Genomic DNA, 22,357 nt, shown 5'->3' on the forward strand with positions numbered 1-22,357 from the left:
TACATAAAATAATCTTGCTACATTAAATATCATTCCTTCTAAATGAACTATCTTTTTTTACCCCTAAATACTGGTATGTTTTTTTTCTATTCATCCTTCCCTTGAATACCAAATAACAGAAGTGACAGGTTTTTACCTAATTACCAGATAGTATAAATACGAGTATGTGGTGCTGGGGATAGTGTATCAGGCCTCGAGTCAGGAGGACTTGTGTTCAATTCCATTTTTAGATGATTACTAGCTGTGTGACCCTGAGCAAGACATTTAACCATGTCTGCCTCAGTTTCCTCATCTGTAAAATGAATTGGAGAAGGAAATGGCAAACCACTGCAGTATCTTTGCCAAGAAAACCCCAAATAGAGTCACAAAGAGTCAGACATGATTGAAAAACAACTGAACATAAATACTAATCCATATTTTAAAAAGTATTTACAGGGATTTAAATTTTAAAAGGACAATATTTCAACTTGCTCTTGGCAGTAACAAATAAGACAAAAACACTGACTTTGGAGTCACAAGACCTGGATTCAATCCTGCTACTTACTAGCTGTATAACTTTAAACACATTACTCTACCTTCTTTGGACTTGTTTCATCAACTAAAAAATCAGGAAGTGAGCTTCAATGATTCCTTACATCTATTATCAATAGATAGTCAACCTATTGATAATAGATTTAAATCTATTATCAACATGACACAGTTCATAGACCTGGAGTCAAATCCTGCCTGAAACTTAGTTGTTGTGTGATAACAATACCACTTAACACCTCTGGGTCTTAATTTCATTATCTATTAAGGAAAAAAAAAAAAAAAGTTAAAATTGAGGTTACTGGAGTCTTTCCAGCTCTAAACCTAAAAACCAGTATCAGAAATATGAGGCTCTCAAACTCCTGGGGTCCTCCCCCCCATTGGAGTTCATAAATTCTCTCCTCAGAGCATCTTCTATCCTCTGGATATTTTTGCTGAGAAGACATTGTTGTTGAACAGCACACCAGTATTGGTCCTAAGGAGCAGCTGCCTGCAGATAGATGCTAATAAAAAGGAAGGCATGGTTTGTCTCCAGTGATTTGATTTTTAAATTAAGTTACAACCAAAGCCATGATTTTGCAGCTATAAATATAAATGACCTCATTTAAAAGTAAAACAGCCTGGAAGTATTTGGGGGCTGGCTGACCAGTATAAGAATCCCTGAAACAAAAGAAAAGCTCTTCCTAACTTGATGCAAACTCTAGAACGGCCCCCAGATCTAGCCCATCCTATAGAATCCTATAAAGAGAGGGACTGGGCTTAGAGTCAGGAAAATTTGAGGTTACAGCCTGCTTCTTATGCTGATTCGGACAATTCCCTATGACTCAACTTTACCATATCACAGAGGGAGTACAGGAATTCCTATACTGGAAGATCTCTCAAATCAATAAAGCCCCAGCTCTTCTACCTATCGTGCATATGACAAATAACAAAATCAGATGGCCTGTCCCAAAAAAAGGCAAGTATAAAATTGGCTTTTCAGAAATTCTGAAAACCCTTTTTTTCTATTTAAGGACTAGGAAACAGCAAGGAATAAGTAGGTAAGAATGCTTGACTTAAAAATGAAGAAGATCCAAATTCAAATCTGGTTTCAGACAATTGACTGCATTGACATAGATGAGTCACCTATACTAAGTCTCAGTTTTCTCATCCAATAAAATGGGAATAATAATAGCACCTACTTTATAAAGTTGTTGAGAGGATCAACTGAGATAACAGAAAATGATTTTTCCAAGCTCAAAGCACCATATAAATGTGAGCTATTATCTCCACCAGCTGTTTCAGATGTTCTCTGTGCTTTGGTTCTATTTTATTAATCTACAATTCTGTTTTCCTTCACATTTCTTACTCCAGTAACTTCAACCCAATTTCATTCTTCTCTTCAACTCTCTCAACATTCAGTCTGTGGCTCTGTGGTCAGCAGACCTTGAACCTTTGGCTGAAGGCCACACAAAAGCCTTTATCTCCCTGATCCTGTTTCAATACCTATAAAATGAAGATACTTAGACAGGACACCCATAATACCTATCTTGTAGTGCTATCATGGGAATCAAATGCAGCAACATACATCAAGTATTTGGTGAAACTTAGGGCTCTGGATCAGAGGTGCTTAACATGTTTTTGTGTCATGGATCCTTTAGTAATTTGGGGAAGTCTAAGAGCCCCTTTTCGGAAAGAACTTTTTGTAACCTACATTCCTAACTGATGCAAATGCTCAATTTCAGCTATAGGTTAATATAAATAAAAATGTAAGCTTTTTCCCATCCAAACTCAGAGACCCTTGAAAATCTACCCACAAATCCCTTATAGGTCCATGAACCCCAGCTTAACAACTCCTTCTCTACATAAATATCAGCAATTATTTTAACATTGTTGTTGTTACCAATTTGAATTTGTATCCTACAAATAAGAGTAATATTATAGAGCCGGAAGGGACTATGGAAGTCACCTAATCCAAGCCGCTTGTTTTCCAGCTGAGGCACAGAGTTTACATCTTGGCCAAGGTCAAACTTGTACTGAGTGAAAAAGCTATCAAAGTATGACTAGAAATCTAGGGCTCTGTCCATGGTACCAGTCTTTCCACTGCCACCCTAGAACACGCTGCCCTACTCTTGTCACTTTCTAATTTAGAAATACTAAAGAACACCCTGATTACTGAGACATTTACCCAATAATTTGCTTCCTGTTTGTTTTTCCCCTCCAAATTTAATTAACTAATTATATCAGACTTGAAGTAGCTAGGGACCAGTGCTATCATTAATCTGATCACCAACCAATTTTAGTGCTCACTGAATGGCAGACACATAATCAAAACACTAGAGCACAATAAATTGGAGGAAATCTGAACTAGGGCCCATTTTCATTGCTGTCTGTTTCAAGCTCACTGATCAACACTACAGTGTATGAAGTATACTGAATTCCCCCATGTGTGACCAGCAGCTTGCATTATTGTCTGTCCAAACTATTTAAGAAAAACTAAATCTACAGCTACATAAAAGCACCTTGGCAAGTAAAGATATCTGGAAAATAATTGGGGCTTGGAGTCAGAAAGACCAGGATTTAAATTCTACCTCCCATACCTATTAGCTGTGTGACTCAGAGCAAATCATTTCATCCCTGAGACTCATTTTTCTCATTTGCATAATGAGAATGATAACTGTAGTAACCTTTTATATTTGTGTGATTCAAATGAGATAATAGGTGTAAAATGCTTGGCTACTTTTAATACACTATATGAGATATCAGTTCTTATCACTAAAAGATATATATAAACCAACCTAAGTTTTCTCCTAGAAAAGTAAATGATTTCCAAAGTTTCTTTAAAAGGTATTTTTTTTAAATCATGGAATTTTAAAATTAGAAGAGATTTTAATGGCCATCCAACTCATACCAAATAAAGAAAAACTAACTATGACATGCCCAATGGGGTATTCCATCTCTTCTGAAAGGCCTCCATTGAAAATTGTATTTACCATGTGGATACATATAAATGCTGTTTGATTTTTGAGTGACCCCTAATAAAACTGTGGGAATTTAGGTCCTTAATACTTCTCATCTGGACCATTTCAATAACTGCCTACCTGGTCAACTTGCCTTTAGTTTTTTTTCCAATTCAAGCTGTATTGTGCCCTAACCATATTAGTTCTTTTTGCAGATGCAGAATGTAAACTCCTTGAAAACAGGAAGTGCTTGATTTTTTATTTGTATCCCCAGTACCTATGACAGTGACAGAGATGTAATATGTGCCTAATTAATACTTTTTGACTGTTAAAGGCATGGTGATTCATGTCTTTCCTACCCAAAACCATCAGTAGCTCCTTGATGCTACAGAAGGGATTCACCTTCCCCCTTCTGCTCTTTCAGGTACCCTTAACCAGGTGTCAAACACAAGGCCCAAGAGTCATATGTGTCACATAATACACCCAAGTATGACATGAACCAAAATAAAATGTAAATGAGAAATATTTAATTTTTAAAAATAAAAGTACAATAAAACATGGCTATCAATGTGGTTTTCTCTACATCAATATGCAATACTCAGGTATTTGTATATTTGGTTTAATGGCCCCCAAAGAAATCACAATTCAACTACCACCCACCCAAGAAAATAAAACCACAAAGCTTTTATTTCTTAACATTTTTCATACCCTATGCTAGCTCGCAGCTTTTACAATCCAAATTATCTAAAGCCAACATTGGCCCAAAATATCTTTCGCTGGGTTTAGTTATTTCAAGGCAGTTGCTAAGAGCTATGAGCAAGGCTATGAGGGATGAGGCTGCTCCTTCATTTGGCTCCTGTGGACTTCTGACAAAGGAAGCCTTGGGTTTTACATGTGTCATCTTAGCATACTGAGCTAGAATGGGAAGCAGTTCCAACACTTTGCCACAGCTCCCCAAATCCCCCACCTAAAGACTGCACTTTTGAGTTCCTCTAATAGGCAACAAATAAGAGACATATGACCTGGCTTTTGAACACTTAAAAGAAATCATTAATGAATATGGAAATATGTTTAGAAGAACTGCACACGTTGAACTTATATCTGATTGCTTGCTGTCTGGGGGAGGAGGAGAGAAGGGGAAAAAATCTGGATCCCAAGGTTTTACAAAGGAGAATATTAAACTATTTTGTATGTATTTGGAAAAATAAAAAACTATTTAAAAAATAATCAGATTTTTTAAAAAGAATATTAAATCCTAAAAACAAAATATTATACATGATTTCCTGAACAATGTACTAAGCACTAGGGTCAATGTCAAGTGAAGGTCAGTGTTGATTCTCAAGGGTTTTAGAGGTTATAGAACTCAGAAGTAATGCAGTCCAACTTTCTCATTTTATAAATGAGGAAAATCAAACTCTTGTCCAAGATCATATAGGGAGTAAAGGATTTGAACCCAAAAACATGGTTCCAAATATGATCTGCTTCCTAGTACAACCCACTGCCTCCTAGCTTCAGTGTGCTATGGCCCATATATATAATAAATGATAGCATGAGATAAGCAAGATAAGAGAATCAGAGTTGGAGCAATAAGAGACTTTAGAAGCCATTTAATTCAACCTCATTTTTTAAATGTGGCAAACTGAGGCTCAAAGAGGGGAGGTAATTGCCCAAATTAATTCAACCAGGGTCCTCTGCCTCTAAACATAGCATACTTTCCAAGGCAGAATAATACTTCCATGTTTAGAGGAATTGCACATGTTTAACCTATATTGGATTATTTGCTGTGTAGGGGAGGGGAAGGGGAAGAGGAGGAGGAGGGCAAAAATATGGAACACAAGGTTTTTCAAGGGGGAATGGTGAAAACTATCTTTGTATGTATTTTGAAAAATAAAAGGCAATTATTAAAAAATACTATAAAAAATAAAAATATCTCCATATGGGAGATAACAAATATTCTATAAGAATCCAAAGAAATGAGAAATTATTTCATTTTCAAGCAGGGAGAAGAGATAGGGAATAGAAACAACAAGATGAGCTACCCAGGGGTAATCTTATTTGAGGTGAGCTTTAAAGGATGGATAAAATTTCAATAAAGAGAGATGGAGGCAAGGGAGGCATCCTAGGTGTAAATTCCATTCATACAACATTTATTAAGTCAACTACATGCTAAGTATCAGAAAAGCAAAGACAAAAATAGTTCCTGCTCTGACCTCAAAGAGCTGTCTTTTAACTGGAAAAGAAAACATCCACATACATGGAGAGGTAAATACAAATTCATTTCAGGACTGGTACCATTAACAATTGGAGAAATCAGAAAAGGCTTATTGGAGGAAGTGAGCATTTGATTTGAGCAAGCCTTGAATAGCTTTAAGGACATCAGGAGAAAGAAGAATTCCAGGGAAGTGGGAAGGGATGAATGGTCACAGATTAGAACAGCAAATGAACAGTCCAAGAGCAACATGAACAAGGGGAGATAATGTATAATCCACATGGAAAGACAGATTGAAGCTAAATAAATGGTGAAGAATTTTAAATGCCCAATAAAAGAGTTTGCATTTTATCCTTAAATGATAGGAAACCACAGAAGCTTCTTGAGCAAAGGAATAACTGGTTCACAGCTGTACTTTAGAAATATCAATTTGGAAGCTATGCATTTGGCAAATTTGAGGGGATGGCTGGGCATAAGGAAGCCTTCAATTAGAAAGTCATCCTAATGGCCTTGAAGATGATGAGGGCCTGACTTAGGGTGGCTGGAGTGTTCCTGGAGAGAAGAGATGGATGCTAGAGAAGTGGGTCTCATAGTATCTTGAGTGGAAGGCTAAGGAGAAAAATCAAAGATGATTCTCAGGGTAGGTGACTAATTGAATTGCAGTGCCCTGAACAGGAAAAGGAAAGTCAGAATGAAAGAGGAAGAGAAAAAATTCTGATTTGGATAAGAATTTAAGATGTCTATTAGATTTCCGGGTAGAGATGTCCAGCAGGCTACTGAAGAAAGGGGATTAGAAATGTAGACTTGGGGTAATCTCCATGGCTAGTTGGAAATAACTATGTAAGTCTTAAAAGCAAAGAACTGGAAAACTGGAGTTTTCCATCCTCTAAACTTAGAGAAGTTGTCTGTAACTTCCTGCTGGAGTCAGCAGGTTATCTAAGAAAGAGCACAGGCTCTGGATCAGAGAACCTGGGTTTGAATCCTGGCCTACTCAATTCCCTTCTCTGGGCCTCAGTTTTCTCATCTATAAAACGAGTGGACAAAGCTAAATAAATATTCACCAAAGCCTGTCCCCATCTTTAATTCTCCAGATTGCCTCAGTCTGGCTAGAAAATGATAAATAAGGTACATATCATGGAAAGCTTGGATGTCAGAGAAGATTTAGAGTTGTACAGGCACCAAAGCTTGAGTTGGGGAAGTACCATGATCACAATACCAATGGTCCAAGAAGATTAATATGGCTGGTATGTAGGCTAGCTTAAGTAGGAAAGATGGAAGCTGGGAAACTAGTAGGGTGGACGTTAAAATAGTCCAGACAAGAAGCCATAGGACTGATATGATCATGGAAAGTGAAAAGTAGAGAATAGATTTGACGAAAAGCTACAGGACATGGCAGCAAACACTTGTCAAGAGCAAAGATAAAGGAATAGAAGAGGCAAAAGTCTCTAAGGTTTTGAGATTGAGAAAATATGATTAACAGAATCAGGCAAGTCAGGAAGCAGAGTTTTAAGGGAGAGATCGCGTTTGGTGGTACATCCTGCTGAAGATAACCAGTAGGCAGACAAAAACTTAGGTCAAGTCCTGAAAGAGAGCTTAAAACTAGAGATACAGATTTGTGAATCCCACTACCTCAAAATTAGATGAAACCTCAGAAGCTTAGGGATCTAGTGTAGTAATACCGGAATTGGATTGAGGATGACCTGAGTTCAAATTGTTCCTCAAAACACTTATGCATTGTGGGACCCTGAACAAGCCACTTAAGACCATCATGAGCACAGTCTCTATTCACAAGTTTCCTCATCAAGAAAAAGAAGATATTATACTCAAGAATCTCTAAGATTCTTTCCAGCTCTCCAACCCACCCTTGACCAAGAATCCCCTCTGCTTTATTTCTGAGAAGTCATCACTTAAGCGCACATTTAGGATGACAGCAGAAAGCCAGTACTTCCCAAGCCAGTCCATTCTAAGTGTACAAGAAGGTTTTTCCTTAAAGCAAAGTCCAAATCTGAAACTTGTAATCGTTTCTCCAAATTCTATCCTCAATAGCAGGACAGAGATGATATAAAATAGTCCTTTAGGAACTGGAGGTACTTGCACAAAGGTAATCTCTTAAGGCCTAGGAGTAAATGAGATTATCAAGAAAAGAATACAGGTCAAAGACAGTGATTTGGAGAATATCTGAGTGGCAGGAAACGTCTGAGCATTCAGCTGGCAGAAGGAAGCAGAAAAGTGACAGAGCCGAGAGAATTCTGGGAGCCCAGTATTCTGGAAGCTTAGGAAGCAGAGACAGAAGACCATGGAGGACAGGGATGGTTACAGCAGGACAGAAGGTATATTTCAAGGGACTAAGAAAACCGGGGAAAGAGAAGAGGAAGGAGACAGATTTCTTTTTAGGCATTTAGCTACAGAAGAAAGCAGAAGAAGAAAACCGTAATTTGAAGGGAGGAATTTTTCAGTTGTTTGTCTTTTCTTTTTTAAGGAATGGGGGGGTGGGGAGTGGAGGGAGGGAATCAAAGTAAAAAATAAAAATAAAAGAATTGGAGGAAAATTATTCGACTTGAAGAAGCATTTATAGAAACAAAGCAATGGAAGTGTGTCACAGAGGGAGAAGGGTTCAGGTTCAAATCCTGACTCAATCAACTCATTACCTGTGTGACCTTAACCTAGATATTTCCCTTTTCCAGAATTCAGTTTCTACATCCTTCAAATTAGAAAGGAAAGATTAGATAATCTTGAAGATCCCTTCAAGTTCTCAATCTAAGATGATAAGATTAAAGGGGGCAAATGTGAAGGCAAAAGCATGAGAATAACAATTGAGCTTGTGATTTTGCCAAATGAAGAAACTTCTTCTCCCCATGCAGACTGGTATCTTCTCTATAATCTACAGTCATGGAGATTTCCCTCAGCAGTGAGATGGTAAGTGACTAACCTAGAATCCCACAGTGAATGTGAACTAGAATCCAGGTCTTCTTTGCTTCAAAACTGGGTCTCTACCCACTACTCCAAGTCTGCCTCAGGTAAGTATAAAACAGGGCTTTCAAAAACCCTGAAAGACAATCTGCCTCACTCCAAGTCTAGTACTCTACACCCTGCACCACACTGCCTCTCAAATATCCCACCCCACACATTGCCCTTTCCACCTGCTACTCAAAATAGATGGAAAAGATTGGAGAGCTCTATGTACCCGAGCTGTTTGTATGCTTGCTTCCTCATGAGATGTGACTTCCTTGGGGATGGGTGTCATGTTTTTGGCTTTTCTTGTATCCCTAGTGTTGAGCACAGTGTTTGACACAAAGCAAGTTTATTTTTTTAAAAATCAGAAGAAGATGGTACACAATGTGAGAAATAAAATCAGGACAAACTCAATAAAAGTTCAGGGTGAGGCCTACAGTTTCCAGGGCTCTCTCCTCTCCTTTCCTCCCTGGTAGTTACTAAATACTATCTAGGGCTTGTCAAATTTGCATTAGCTGCCATCAATATTTATCTTACTCTTCCTTTATTCCAACTCTACTCCTATCACTACATAAAGATATTATCTAAATGTCCAGGCAATTTTCCCATACTAAAAACAAGCCAAAAAGAAAAAAGAAAAAAGAAAAAAGGCTACTGATTTTGAAAGTTGCCAGACTGGGTCAAATACTGTATATCAAACATGAGCTATCAGTCCCACAAGGACCACAGGGTCAAATCCCTCCCAAAAGTAACTCAGAGCAGCCGAGAAGAAATGCTCATGAAGGGGAAGAATGCTTTTATGCTCATGAAGGAAAATGTGGGATGGGAAGTTTCCTATAAACCAGATAAAGAGTAACTCTTGAGAAAACAAAAATTTCACCATTTTTCACCAATTTCTGGATTGTTGTGGTGGTGGTGTTCTTGGACATTTATTAACCTTTGTTGCATCATGGCCCGCTCTGCCAGCCTGGTGAAGCCTGTGAAGGGACCTTTTCAGAATAATGTTTTTAAATGCATAAAATAGAAGACAGAGAAAATCAAAGGAAATTCTACTGAAATATAATTATCAATTTTTAAAGAAGTATTCATAAACCAGAGAGGGGACTGTGGGGACTGTTGTGTTATTATCACAACATAATGTTTTCACTTTTTTGTTATTGTTTGTTTGCATTTTGTTTTCTCTGCCATTTTTTTTTCCTTTTTGATCTACCAGAGAAAATCACAATATAGCATTTTCACTTTTTTTGTTCTTGTTTGCTTGCATTTTGTTTTTTCTCATTTTTTTTCCTTTTTGATCCGATTTTTCTTGTGCAGCATGATAATTGTGGAAATTTGTATAGAAGATTTGCATGTGTTTAACATATATTGGATTAATGTCTAGGGGAAGGAATGGGGGAAAAGGAGGGAGGAAAAAATTTGGAATACAAGGTATTGCAAGGATGAATGCTGAAAACTATCGATGCATATGTTTTAAAAATAAAAAACTTTGAAATAAATAAATAAAAATACAAGTATTCAAGAATCATATGCTACCTATTAAGAGAGCCAAATTTTTAAAAATATCTTTGCCTCTGATACACTCTCTGCCCTAAAAGAGTTATTAATGAAGCTCATCTTGAGATTTCTGTGCCATACTTACCTGATAATGAGCTTGAGCCTGCTGGGCCGAGTTCAAGGTGACATTACAGAGTTTACAATACAAGGGCCTACATAGCTCCTCCAGTGCAAAATCTTGCTCCACCGTCCCAGCTCTACTGAGCTCCTGTGCCCTGGCCAGGGGCAAAGTAGCCTCCAGCCCCAGAGGTCTCTGCGGGGACAGCAGAAAGGTGGTTCTTGATCTGGTGGCCACTGACATAGGAAGAGGGGATGAGAGCTGCTCAGGGGGAGGAAATCCGGTGTGCTGCAAGAGGATCATTGGGCAGGAGGACGGGCATGCTCCAGGGGCCAGTGGAGAGCCTGGTCTTCAGATCTGAATCAAAAAGAAAGAGCTATTCAGATGATAGCATCAACAACATGGGTAGCACTTAAATTCTTGGGTTTTTCAACTCAGTGGGTATTTATGAAGTGCTTATTATATTCTGGGCATTTAAAACAAATACTTTGTTGATTAAAAAGTCAAAAACAAAACAGTTCCTTTCACAAGAAGCCTCCATTCTATTGAAGGAAAACAACATGAATATCCACACATAATTAAATACAAAAGATATAAGATAATTTTGGAGGGCCAAAACCATACAATGCAGCTAGGTAGTGCAGAAGATCTTCATGAGTTCAAATCTGACCTCAGGCACACTAGCCATGTGACACTGAGCCAGTCATTTTACTCTGCCTCCATCTCCTCATCAATAAAATGAACTGGAGAAGGAAATGACAAACTATTCCAGTATCTCTGCCAAGATAACCCTAAATAGGATCAGAGAGTTAGTCATAACTGAACAAGAAGCCATGATTGAGAATTCAGGTGAAGGGAATTAGGAAAAGCTTTTTAAAGGAGGTGATATTTGAGCTGAGTATTGAAGAGAACTAGGAAACAGAGAGGAAGAGGGAGAGCATTTCAAACCAAAGGAATTTATTACAGTGAGCATAGGAGCCGAATACAACCAAAAAGGAGTCTTCTTGGTATGGCAGAAAAGCTACCAACTCTGAAGACAGAGGACCAAGGTTCAAATTCCACCATTGCCACATTTTACCTCCACTTTCCCATTTTTAAACAGAGGCTTAAACAGATGATTCCTGAGGTCCGTATCAGTTCTAGAGCCATGGGCCTATTATATAAATTTGGGACTCTGGGAAGATTAATTGGTATTATGGGCCTGAGTTTTCTCATTTGTAAAAATGAGAGCTAAAACTAGACCCCATATGACAACCCAGTATTGTTATTTTTCCTCTGATTTCACAAACCATTATCTGGGCCAGCTCCTTCCTCTTTCATCTGTCAAGGAACACCCTATTTCTCTCATTCTTTCCTTAAAAAATCCTCAAAGTTCAGCTCTTTGTGGAACTTTCCATTTTACCAGAGACGGAGGTCTTAACTGACTGGAGCATAAATAAGATTTTATTTCAGTCCACCCAGTTCTATCAGCTATCCTACTGTCCTCCAACATATTAATGATGCTTCATACATGGCTGGTTAAATCTACAGGGCTAAAAGAGACAGCAGAGGTCACCTCAACTAGACCCTCTTCTCCCAAGCAATTGAAACACATCATTCTAATCATCACCCTAAATGACCACAAAGACAAATATGAATTTCTGGTATATGATCTTATTGTGCTCTAGGTTAAGATAATGTCAAAATGGTTGGAATTAACTTGTCAGGCTAATATGGAAAACACAGAGATGAAGCCATCCTCATATCCTCCACAATGTAGTATATTCAGAATTGAACAGTTATCTCTTTCCTAGCAAGGGGTCATATATGGAAGAATAAAAGATCTTGCCTAGAATTAGCCTGTGGCAAGACAAAATGAAACTTATTCCATTTAATAGACCAATGATTCCTGATTACTTTGGTCACTGATAACTTATAGCTTAAGAATATATTCTAGAGGTTCTTTTTCCCTGGCAGGAAGTCATTTTTTTCTTTTCTTCCTCCAGGGGCAGACAACCACAGAACAGGCTGGACGAGATCACAGATGCACAGCATTTTAGAGATGAAGGTCATCAATTACTCAATCGGGTAACTAATATCTAAGCGCTTAGAGTCTGCCCTGCAGTATGCTAAGCTCTGGGAGCATGGAAAATGGCAGAAAACAGCCCCTCATCACAAGTAGTTCCCAGTGGAAAGGAGGAGACAACATGTTAACATTTACATGTAAACCAGACAAATAGAGAATAAATTGGAGATAATCAACAGAGTGAAGGCATCGGAATTAAAGGAGATCAGAAAGGACTTTTTATATGAAGGGGGACTTGAAGGAAGCTAGAGAAATTCAGGGACAAGGTGAGGAGGCGAACACGTCAGGCATGAGGGACAGTCAGTGAAAATGCCTGGAGTTCAGAAATAAGAGTGTTTGTGCAAGGAACAGCAAGGGAGTTGGCACACTGGCTGGCAGAGTACATAGGGATGAGTAAGGTGAAAGAGTGGAAAGCTTGTGAGGGGGATCTACATATAAAAGGCCTTGAATGCCTATCAGAAGATTTTATATTTGATGTTGAAAGGAATGGAAAGCCACTTGAGAATGAGGTGGGAAGAAGGCTGTTAGCATAAGAAGGTAGATACTTGTAGAAGAACACTCTCAAAGTTGAGTAGAGGATGGATTGGGGTGGGGAAGAAACAAAATAGGGAATCAACTAGATGACTACTGCAATAATCCAAGTGTGATGATAAGGACTTATGTCAGGTTGAAGGAAGAGTTAGAGGAGAGAAGGGGGCAAAATGTGAGAGATATTACAAAGAATTAGAAAAATATTGCTTTTTTTGGTTTGTTTTTTGGCAAGTCAATAGGGGTTAAGTAACTTGCCCAGCCATCACACAGCTAATAAATGTCAAGTGCCTGAGGTGAGATTTAAATTCAGGTCCTCCTGATCCTAGGACAGGTGAGAAATTTTAAAGATGAGAAAGCCTGAAGAATACAGGATGATGGCAAGGCTTCAAGTCCAGGTGACTGGGTATGTTCAACAGAAAGAGAGAATTCAGAAAAAGGATTTAGGAAAAAAGGTAAATAATTCAGTTTTACACATATCGAATTTAAGATGTCTAATGGACATTTGGAGAGGGGGAAAAACGGGAAGCCAGGACAAGGTATCACTTCCAACTAGTACCTACACAAGTGGTCTCTCCATACAACGATAGTATTAAGAATCATTAAAAATTCTACTTCTATAGCAGGTTTACAAGTTTCCCAGGTTTACAAAAAAGCTTTACATATATTATCTTACTTGGATTTTAACAATAACCTTGTAAAGTAGGTACTATTATTTATACCCATTTTTCAGATGAGAAAATTGGACCTAAAAAAAGCTGTGATTTGCCAAAGTTCACATCACTACCTGATTAGCCAAGTCTGAATTCAAATCGAGATTCCATTTTCACAATATTCACTCTTGATCTTTCCTTTTTATGACTAAGTCCCTAGGTCATATACCTTTTTCCATCATGTGACCCTAAGATTCTTTAAGTAGCAACACTGGCTAGTGAAAAGAATGCTAGATATGGAATCCAGAGAAAGCTAAACTCATATTCTGCTTCTTTCATTTAGCTGCTCTCTGCTCAGTTTCCTCATTTGCAAAATGGGGATGAGAATATTTATACTGCCTGCCCCATGAGATTTTTGTGAGGCTCAAATGAGAGAATATACATAGAGTGCTTTGAAAAATCTTTAAGCACCAGATAAACATCCCCCATGCTCATTACTTCCTCCCAGCTCTTTCATCCTTTTCTATGGCATGATTATTCCAGCATAAATCACAGGTTATATTTTAGAACATCTTTTCCTTAAATCAGAATCTTGGAACTCTCTGTTCACTCTTTAGCCATCCTTAAAACCTCCTTCCTCGGACATCCAAGTATAGCTATTTTAAGCAAGTGAAACACCAAAGTTGACATTTTCCATCTGTCTTGCAATATGGACATGTTTCAATTCAGATAGGCTTATTAAATGAAGACACCATTTTGAATCATCAAAAACCTACCACCTCACTTGAAAAAAGCTCCATCAGACAGGTTCTCAAAGCCAATGGGATCTTGGGCAATCATATGACTTTTCTGTCTTAGTTTTTCACCTCCAAAATGAGGGAGTCAGGCTGAACAATCTAAGAGATTCTTCCAACTCTAAATCTATGATTTTACAATACTTTCAAATACAATTGTGAAGAGAAAAAAATGTATGAAATGGAAAATCATAGAAATGGGGAAAGAGGAAATAGTCACAAGCTGAGAAAGTAACATTATTACATTATATTCTCTGTGATAATTTTTATTAATTATGAATTCCAGCTCTACTACCTTGCTAGCTTTTGCAATCTTGCTTGGACCTTACTTTTTATACTTTCAGAATGAAAGGGTTGGAGTATATGGTCTCCAAGATTCCCTCCACTTCTCAATCCTAATATTTATAACAACACTTATTTCGGCAAGAGGTATGCATGTGATATATATGTGTGTGTGTATGTGTCTATACCACACATATACACATGCATTAATATATGTGTATATATAGGTATAATAGAAATACATTCATATATGTACATCTACATATATATATACATATATATATGTCTTTGTATACACACACACTCTAGACACAGAGATTTCAAATGTCAGATGATATGCTCCATCAGATTAATCCCCTCAATTAAGTCAGGCAGAAAACGAATTAAGCAGTTGGAGGACCATCACCCCAAGGCAGAAGCAGATGAGAACTTTTTTTTTTTTTAATGGACTAAGAATTAAAAAGATTAGCTAAGAAAGAGGGGGGAGAGGGGAAGTTTAACATTCCAGTAATAGTGAAACAATGGCAACATATGATATTGAAAAGTCAAGTTCACAGTGAATGTCAAAATATAAAATGTCATCCGGAAAGCTGTCTCAATGTTAGTTGGTAACAACTATAATACAAAACCAGTTTACAAACAGAAAGGGTCAAAGCAAGGGTAGGGTCAGACTGATAAATTTCTCAAAAAAAAAAAAAAAAAAAAACCTGAATTGCTAAAGAGAAAGTTCAGCAAATGCCTTCCTTCATTTTTAATGTCTTTTTTTGGTTAATTGATTCCTTTTGGGGAGAACTAGCACCCATTCTAAGATGTGTTATCTCCCAAAGTGTTCAGCTTCTCTTCCAAGGAGGCTTCCATCAGCCCTATTCCATCAGGTAGAGTGGGCCCTGCTTGCCTCAGGAAGAATCCAAAACAGCCTTCCTAGAATAAGGATTTGCCCACTGCCTTATTAATTTTAATATCTGCTGTATAGTTGGATTTTAAAAAGAAAAAAAAAGGATTTCATCCGGCATATTGACGCTGTCACTTCTAAAAATATATACAGAGAGAAGAAATAAATACAAGGTTGGGGAATTTGAACTACGTAATATTAGAACATAAAATATCTAATACTGAGTGTTAGAAGAATGAATGGGAAAAGAAAAGCAGGGCATTCAACACCCGCACCTACCTTAGGACAAATACTGGATGGGGAGCAAAAGGGCAGGGCGGGCTAACTTAGAGGAATTTTCTTCAGCTCTTAGAGGATCTGATGAGTGAGGGAGAAACGATTCGGAGATTTCGTGCTGGAAGGAAATGGGCGTTCATGCAGCCTCTCCCCCCTCCACCCCATTTTTACCAAGAGGGTCGGGGAAGTTCATTCAGTCCGGGTGGGGAAATGCTAATGCCCAACTGTCACCCTCCTAGCTCCCCAAACCCAGGGCCTTTACATTATTCTTTGGACTGAGGCCATCGGCTTTTTTCCCGTTCGGTCCCGAGGGATTCACGGGGAGGAGGCGGAAGGGAAGGGGGAGGCGGGGGCGGAAAGAAAGCGCCGGTCTCGGCCCCAGGAGTCCAGGTATGATTGATAACTCCGCCGGGGAGTCTAGAAATGAGAAGGGAAGCCGGCGGAGAGGAGGCTCACATCCAAAAGTAGCCTCAGCAGTTCAGACGAGGGCAGGAATGGGGGAGCCGTGGCCAGGGGAAGGGCCACGGTCCTCGCAAGGCGAGCTTTGGGGAAACGGGGCTCCGGTTTGGGGCAGCGCGGCTGCCGCCCACAAGCAGAGACGGACAGCTGACTCCTTCCCCCCCGGCGGTGGCAACGCCGAATGGGGCTCCGAGTCCGACGGAGGCTGGAACTCCCAGGAGGTGCCGGGGCTACGCAAACACACCTGAATCCCGCGGAGCCGGCGGGAGGGGGAAACCCAGCACGCGACCTCACCTGCGGGGAATTGCACAAGCAAGCCGCCCGCGCCAGCCGCCCGAGACCAAACAAAAGTCACGTGGAGCGCCGAGAGAAGCCCCAGCCCCCGGCAGCGGCCGAAGCGGCGGCCAACACCCCCACGGTCCGGCTCGTCGGGGGGCGGCGCCGAGCGCCAAGCCCCGAACCCAACGAGCCCGACTGCATCGCACTTACTGGGGCGCTCGGGGCCGGCGGCGGCTCAGGTACCGCGGCGGAGCTGGGGACCTCGCTGCGCCCCGAGCCGGACCGCGCCGCACATCCCGGGCCAGCGGAGAAGAGCTCGGGCCGCCTCCGCGCCCTCCCCGGCCGCCCGGGGCTCCCGGCTCCGGCCGCTCTCGGGAAAGCCAACGCCACCGGACACGGATGGAAACAGCTGCAGGAAGTGACTGCGGAGGAGCCGGGAGGAGGAGACGGAGGAGGAGACTGAGACCGGCTGACTGGGGAGGGGGCGAGCAGCGTCGCGGCGCACGGCACCGGGGAGGGAGAGGAGAGGGAGGCAGGGAGACGCGAAGGCCGGGCTGACGCGTCAGAGGAGGGGGGAGAAGGGGAGGAGAAAGGGGAGGAGAAGCAGGGGAAGAAAAAGAGGGGACGAAGAGGAGAGAGGAAGAAGGGGAGTGGGGGAGGAGGAGGAAGAAGAGGAATGGGGGAAGAAGAGGAGTGGGGAGAGGAGGAAGAAGAGTGGGGGAGGAGGAGGAAGAAGAGGAGTGGGGAGAGGAGGAAGAAGAGGAGTGGGGAGAGGAGGAAGAAGAGTGGGGGAGGAGGAGAAGAAGAGGAGTGGGGGAAGAAGAGGAGTGGGGGAGGAGGAGGAAGAAGAGGAGTGGGGGAGGAGGAGGAAGAGAAGGAGTGGGGGAGGAGGAGGAAGAAGAGGAATGGGGGAAGAAGAGGAGTGGGGGAGAGGAGGAAGAAGAGGAATGGGGGAAGAAGAGGAGTGGGGGAGGAGGAGAAGAAGAGGAGTGGGGGAGGAGGAGGAAGAAGAGGAGTGGGGGAGGAGGAGGAAGAGAAGGAGTGGGGGAGGAGGAGGAAAAAGAGAAAGAGGAAGACAGAATGGGAAGGAAGGGAGAGAGAGGAGGAGGAGGAGCGGACTACAAACTAAAGAAGGAGAGGAGAAGGCCTCCCTGATCCTGACGGTGCCCCTAACTCCAGAGCAGTGCTGCTCCCCCTCCCCCTGCCCGGAGCCAGAGCGACAGCTTTGCAGCTATTTTGAGGCTGTAGAACGTAAACTCCTCGAGGGCAAGACCTGTTTCCTTTAAGTCCTTGTCTGCCGAGACTTCAGAACAGCGCTGGCCCCAAGGTGGGCACTGCTTGCTGGCGGATCCCATTTACAGGAAAGAATCCTCACCTTAGGCTAACTTTTACAGAGCTCTTTAAAGTTTGCAAAGCATTTTACGATTTCTTTTTCATTTTATCCTCATGACAACCCCTCGAGGCAGGTGCTAGAAATATCCCCGTTTTCTAAATAATCGAAAGGAAATAAACTGAGAGTAAGTGACTTGCCCAGGATCACACAGCCAGTGTCGAGGTTAAATTTGAACTCGGCTTCTTCTGATAGCAGGTCCAGTGCTGTTAAAATAAAATGTAAGGATCCATCCCACCCCGCCCCCCAACAAAAACCTTTATAATAACTGATGTCTCTATAACTCCGAAGTTTGCGGTGGTTTCACGTGGACAATTCCATGTGTGATTCCGGACAAAGCTGTGATTGCATCCCAGATTATGGATCTGTGTGGGACTATCCCCAACATCAATCACCATCCTGGCTTACATCTTGGATTTGGGACAGGACCTGGAATTTCATTAGCGTCAGGGAGTCCTGCTGTGGAAAATTCCTCTACCAATAAAGATTCTAACTATTCTATTCTATTCTAACATTCAACTATTCTAACAATAATCTCCTCTTTTATTCTTGATTTTATTATCATATCCATTTTACAAGTAAGAAAATTGAGGCTACTCGGGTGAAATGATTTATCCATAGTCACACAGTCATGAATTAAAACTGGGATTCTAACCCAGTTTTCTCCTGACTCCAGAGCTAACATTTTCCCATTTTTCATCTCTCCTTATATGCCTAACATATTATCATACACCTTAAAGATATTCAATATGTTTACCTTCATCATAACTGTTGACTTGGGGTGTTTTTCTACCTGATAATCAATAAAGGACTGGATTTCACATAGTGGCAGGAGATGCTTAAGAAATTACCTGCTGTCTCTAGACCTGCCTCTGGCCTTAAGTGTTAGCATGAGATTTCTATTAGACCCAGCAGCCCCACCCTGATCTTGCCTGGTGTTTCCTCAGCATCAGTTCATATAAATCTCTCCAGGCCTTTCTAAAAATCATCTTGTTCATCATTTTTTATATTCCATTGCCTTCATATACCACAACTTTTTCAGCCATTTCCCAATTGATGAGCATCCATTCCTTTTCCAATTCTTTGCTATCACAAAAAGAGCTGCTATAAACATTTTTGCACGTGTGGGTCCTTTTCCCTCTTTTATGATTTCCTTGGGATACAGAACCAGTAATGGCATGGCTGGGTCAAAGAGTATTCACAGTTTTATAGCTCTTTGGGCCCAGTTCCAAATTGCTCTCCAGAATGGTTGGATCGTTTCACAATTCCACTAACAATGCATTAATGTCCCTGTTTTCCCACATCCCCTCCAACATTTATCATTACCTTTTATTAGCCAATCTGAAAGGTATGAGGTGGTACTTCAGAGTTGTTAAAATTTGTATTTCTCTAATCAATAATGATTTAGAGTATTTTTTCCATATAACTATAGATTTGCTTGGCATTTCCTAAAGTAACAGAAAATTTCTGTGTCTCAGTCCATAGGTGACTAACCATAGGTGAACAAATACATCTAGTTGTTTGATTATACTTTGAGAGGATCAGTGTGAAGAGCATTTTTTCTGGCATTTTTCTTAAAAATAATATATGGGTGCATATCCTTAAAGCTGGAAAGGAACTAAGATATCTAATACTTGTCATGATATAATATATATAAATATCAATATTTTATATGAACTATTTTATGGCTTTGCCAACAACTTCTATTCCAATTCAACAATGATTTATGAGAGGTCCTGGGAAGGCAAAAATGAGCTAGTCTCTTTCTTTGAGGATCCTACATTCTGCTTCTGATTTGTGACAGAATAGTCATAGTGTTATTTGACTGTTACAGACAGAAAAATATTTTTGTGTCCAACAAGAAAGGGAATGGATGTCAAATAAACTGGACTGGATTAGATTGATGTAGTCAAGAAATTTGTATTCCTGATTATGATAGTCCAGATAACCCATTAATAAATGTCTCATTAGAAAAAGTATTTGGAAACGGAATGGATGCCCATCATTTGGAGAGTGGCTAAATAAGTTATGGCATATGAATGTTATGGAATAGTATTGTTCTATAAGAAATAATCAGCAGGATGATTTCAGAAAGGGTTGAAGAGATTTACATGAACTGATGTTAAGTGAAGTGAATAGAACCATGAGAAAATTGTACACAGCAGCTGCAAGATTATACAATAATTAATTCTGATGGACGTGGCTCTTTTCAACCGTGAGATGATTCGGATCAGTTCCAATGGTTTTGTGGTGAAGAGAGCCATCTGCACCCAGAGAAAGGACTGTGGGGACTGAGTATGGATCACAATGTGGTATTTTCACTTTTTTATTGTTGTTTGTTTGCATTTTGTTTTCTGCTTCATTTTTTTCCTTTTTATTTGATTTTTCTTGTGCAGCATGATAATTGTAGAAATATGTATAGAAGAATTGAATGTATTTACCAAAAATTGGATTACTTACCATCTAGGGGTGAGGGTGGGGGTAAGGAGGAAAAAAATTTGAAACACATGGTTTTGCAAGAGTGAATATTGAAAATTATCTATGCATATGCTTTGAAAATAAAAAGCTTTAATAAAAAATAAACATTGCCAAAATGTTTGTGGCAGCCCTGTTTGTAGTGGCTAGAAACTGGAAAATGAATGGATTCCCTCAATTGGAGAATGGCTGGGTAAATTGTGGTATATGAATGTTATGGAATAGTATTTTTCTGTAAGAAATGACCAGCAGTCATCCTGTCATCTAGGGGAGGGGATGGGGAGAAGGAGGGGAAAAATTGAAACAAAAGGTTTGGCAATTGTCAATGCTGTAAAATTACCCATGCATATAACTTGTAAATAAAAAGCTATTAAAAAGGAAAAAAGAAATGACCAGCAGGATGAATACAGAGAGGCTTGGAGAGACTTACATGAACTGATGCTAAATGAAATGAGCAGAACCAGGAGATCATTATATACTTCAACAATGATACTGTATGAGAATTCTATACCGTATTCTGACAGAAGTGGATTTCTTCGACAAAGAGAAGATCTAACGCAGTTTCAATTGATCAATGATGGACAGAAGCAGCTACACCCAGATAAGGAACACTGGGAAATGAGTGTGAACTGTTTGCATTTTTGTTTTTCTTCTCAAGTTATTTTTACCTTCTGAATCCAACTCTTCCTGTACAAGAAGAGAACTGTTCAGTTCTGCACACACATATTGTATCTAGGAAATACTGTGACATATTTAACATATATAGGATTGCTTGCCATCTGGGGGAGGAGGTGGATGGAGGGAGGGGAAAAGTCAGAACAGAAGTGAGTGCAAGGGATAATGTTGTAAAAAAAAATTACCCAGGCATGGGTTCTGTCAATAAAAAAATTATAATTTTTAAAAATAAATAAATAAATAAACATTGCTACCTCCTTAATATTTTGAGACATCCATAATCTCACTAATATTGATCCTCCTACCAGTGCTAGCAATCACAAACCAGTTGTTCCATGGGTGGCTAACAATCATGAACTCATTCTCCTATTCAAATGGATAGAAAAGGTTGAAGACAGCTTTACATAAAAGAAAAGAGAGGAAAATCCCTCTTAATAGAATTTGATTTTAGCATTCTGGGATCCCATTCCAAATTTATTAAATGGGAGAAACCTCTTTTCCCTTAAGCTTTGTCTCCTTTTACTTTCTTGAACCCCCAATCTCAGAAGTTTAAATAAACATCAATGCTACTGGTTATAAAAATTTGATAGTATAACAAATAAAGCTATTACATATCTCATTATTTCAACCATGTATCACAATGAGAAAGACCACAGCCAGACTCATCTCTAACCATTAGCTTGAATTACTGACTTTTGCACAACTCTAGAAATCCAATCCTACCATTCAGTTCTCAGGATAGTAGTCAGTCAACAATTTCTCAGAAAGTACTCTAATTCTCTCTATGCCATGAAGTCAACAGTTCTCTCTGGAAATATTTCTTTAGTCTTTTTTAAAGACAACACTTAACTTCCTCCAATTTTCAGAAAGTTTTCTCAGCCTTCCTCTCTATAACTCATATAAGTCTCTTTTGGACTGCTTAGCTAGCAAATCAGAAACAAAACTTGAACTCAGATCTTGTTTCCAAGACTAAACTTCTATGGCATTGTTTCCCAAATCTTATTCTTATTGGACTTAATTCTAAAATCTTTCATTATTTTTAGTTGTTTTCCCTAGATCCTCTTCAAGTCAACGCTTCCTGTTCAGTTCAAACAACAAACCATTTTGAAAATATGGAGTAATGTTTCAGGATTTTATTCTAGGTCTGGAACTTTTTTGCTTAGGCTATCAGTTCCTTCCCAAGAATTCCATCTACTCTTAATTCAGTTGTATTTTCAACAGGTCCTCCTTTTCATTATCCTGCTTCATTTTGAAAGAGGAAGATTTCTTTTGTCTAAAAATTTAAAACTCCTCTAATTCTTGTTAATGTTAGAAATGTTGTATGCATCTTAGGCCTGGAGAATAGCTGA

General features: G+C 39.7%; 1 protein-coding gene across 3 annotated transcripts in view; it reads right to left on the reverse strand.

The window, feature by feature from the left end:
* The window catches only part of ZMAT3 (zinc finger matrin-type 3), a 47,949-nt gene that overhangs the window by 21,261 nt on the left and 4,331 nt on the right, over positions 1-22,357 (reverse strand). Inside the window, exons 1-3 of one of the 3 annotated variants that reach the window (XM_051983199.1) lie at positions 16,679-17,011; positions 15,734-15,848; positions 10,268-10,597 (exon numbers count right to left, since the gene is read on the reverse strand). In XM_051983199.1, the coding sequence (XP_051839159.1) occupies positions 10,268-10,543 (276 nt within the window). In that variant the 5' untranslated portion in view covers positions 10,544-10,597; positions 15,734-15,848; positions 16,679-17,011. Of the gene's footprint in view, positions 1-10,267; positions 10,598-15,733; positions 15,849-16,678; positions 17,012-22,357 lie in introns of those variants that run through there. The other 2 variants (XM_051983197.1, XM_051983198.1) reach the window with 2 other exon arrangements.

The sequence above is a fragment of the Antechinus flavipes genome, chromosome 3 (assembly GCF_016432865.1).
Source record: "Antechinus flavipes isolate AdamAnt ecotype Samford, QLD, Australia chromosome 3, AdamAnt_v2, whole genome shotgun sequence".
NCBI lineage: Eukaryota > Metazoa > Chordata > Mammalia > Dasyuromorphia > Dasyuridae > Antechinus > Antechinus flavipes.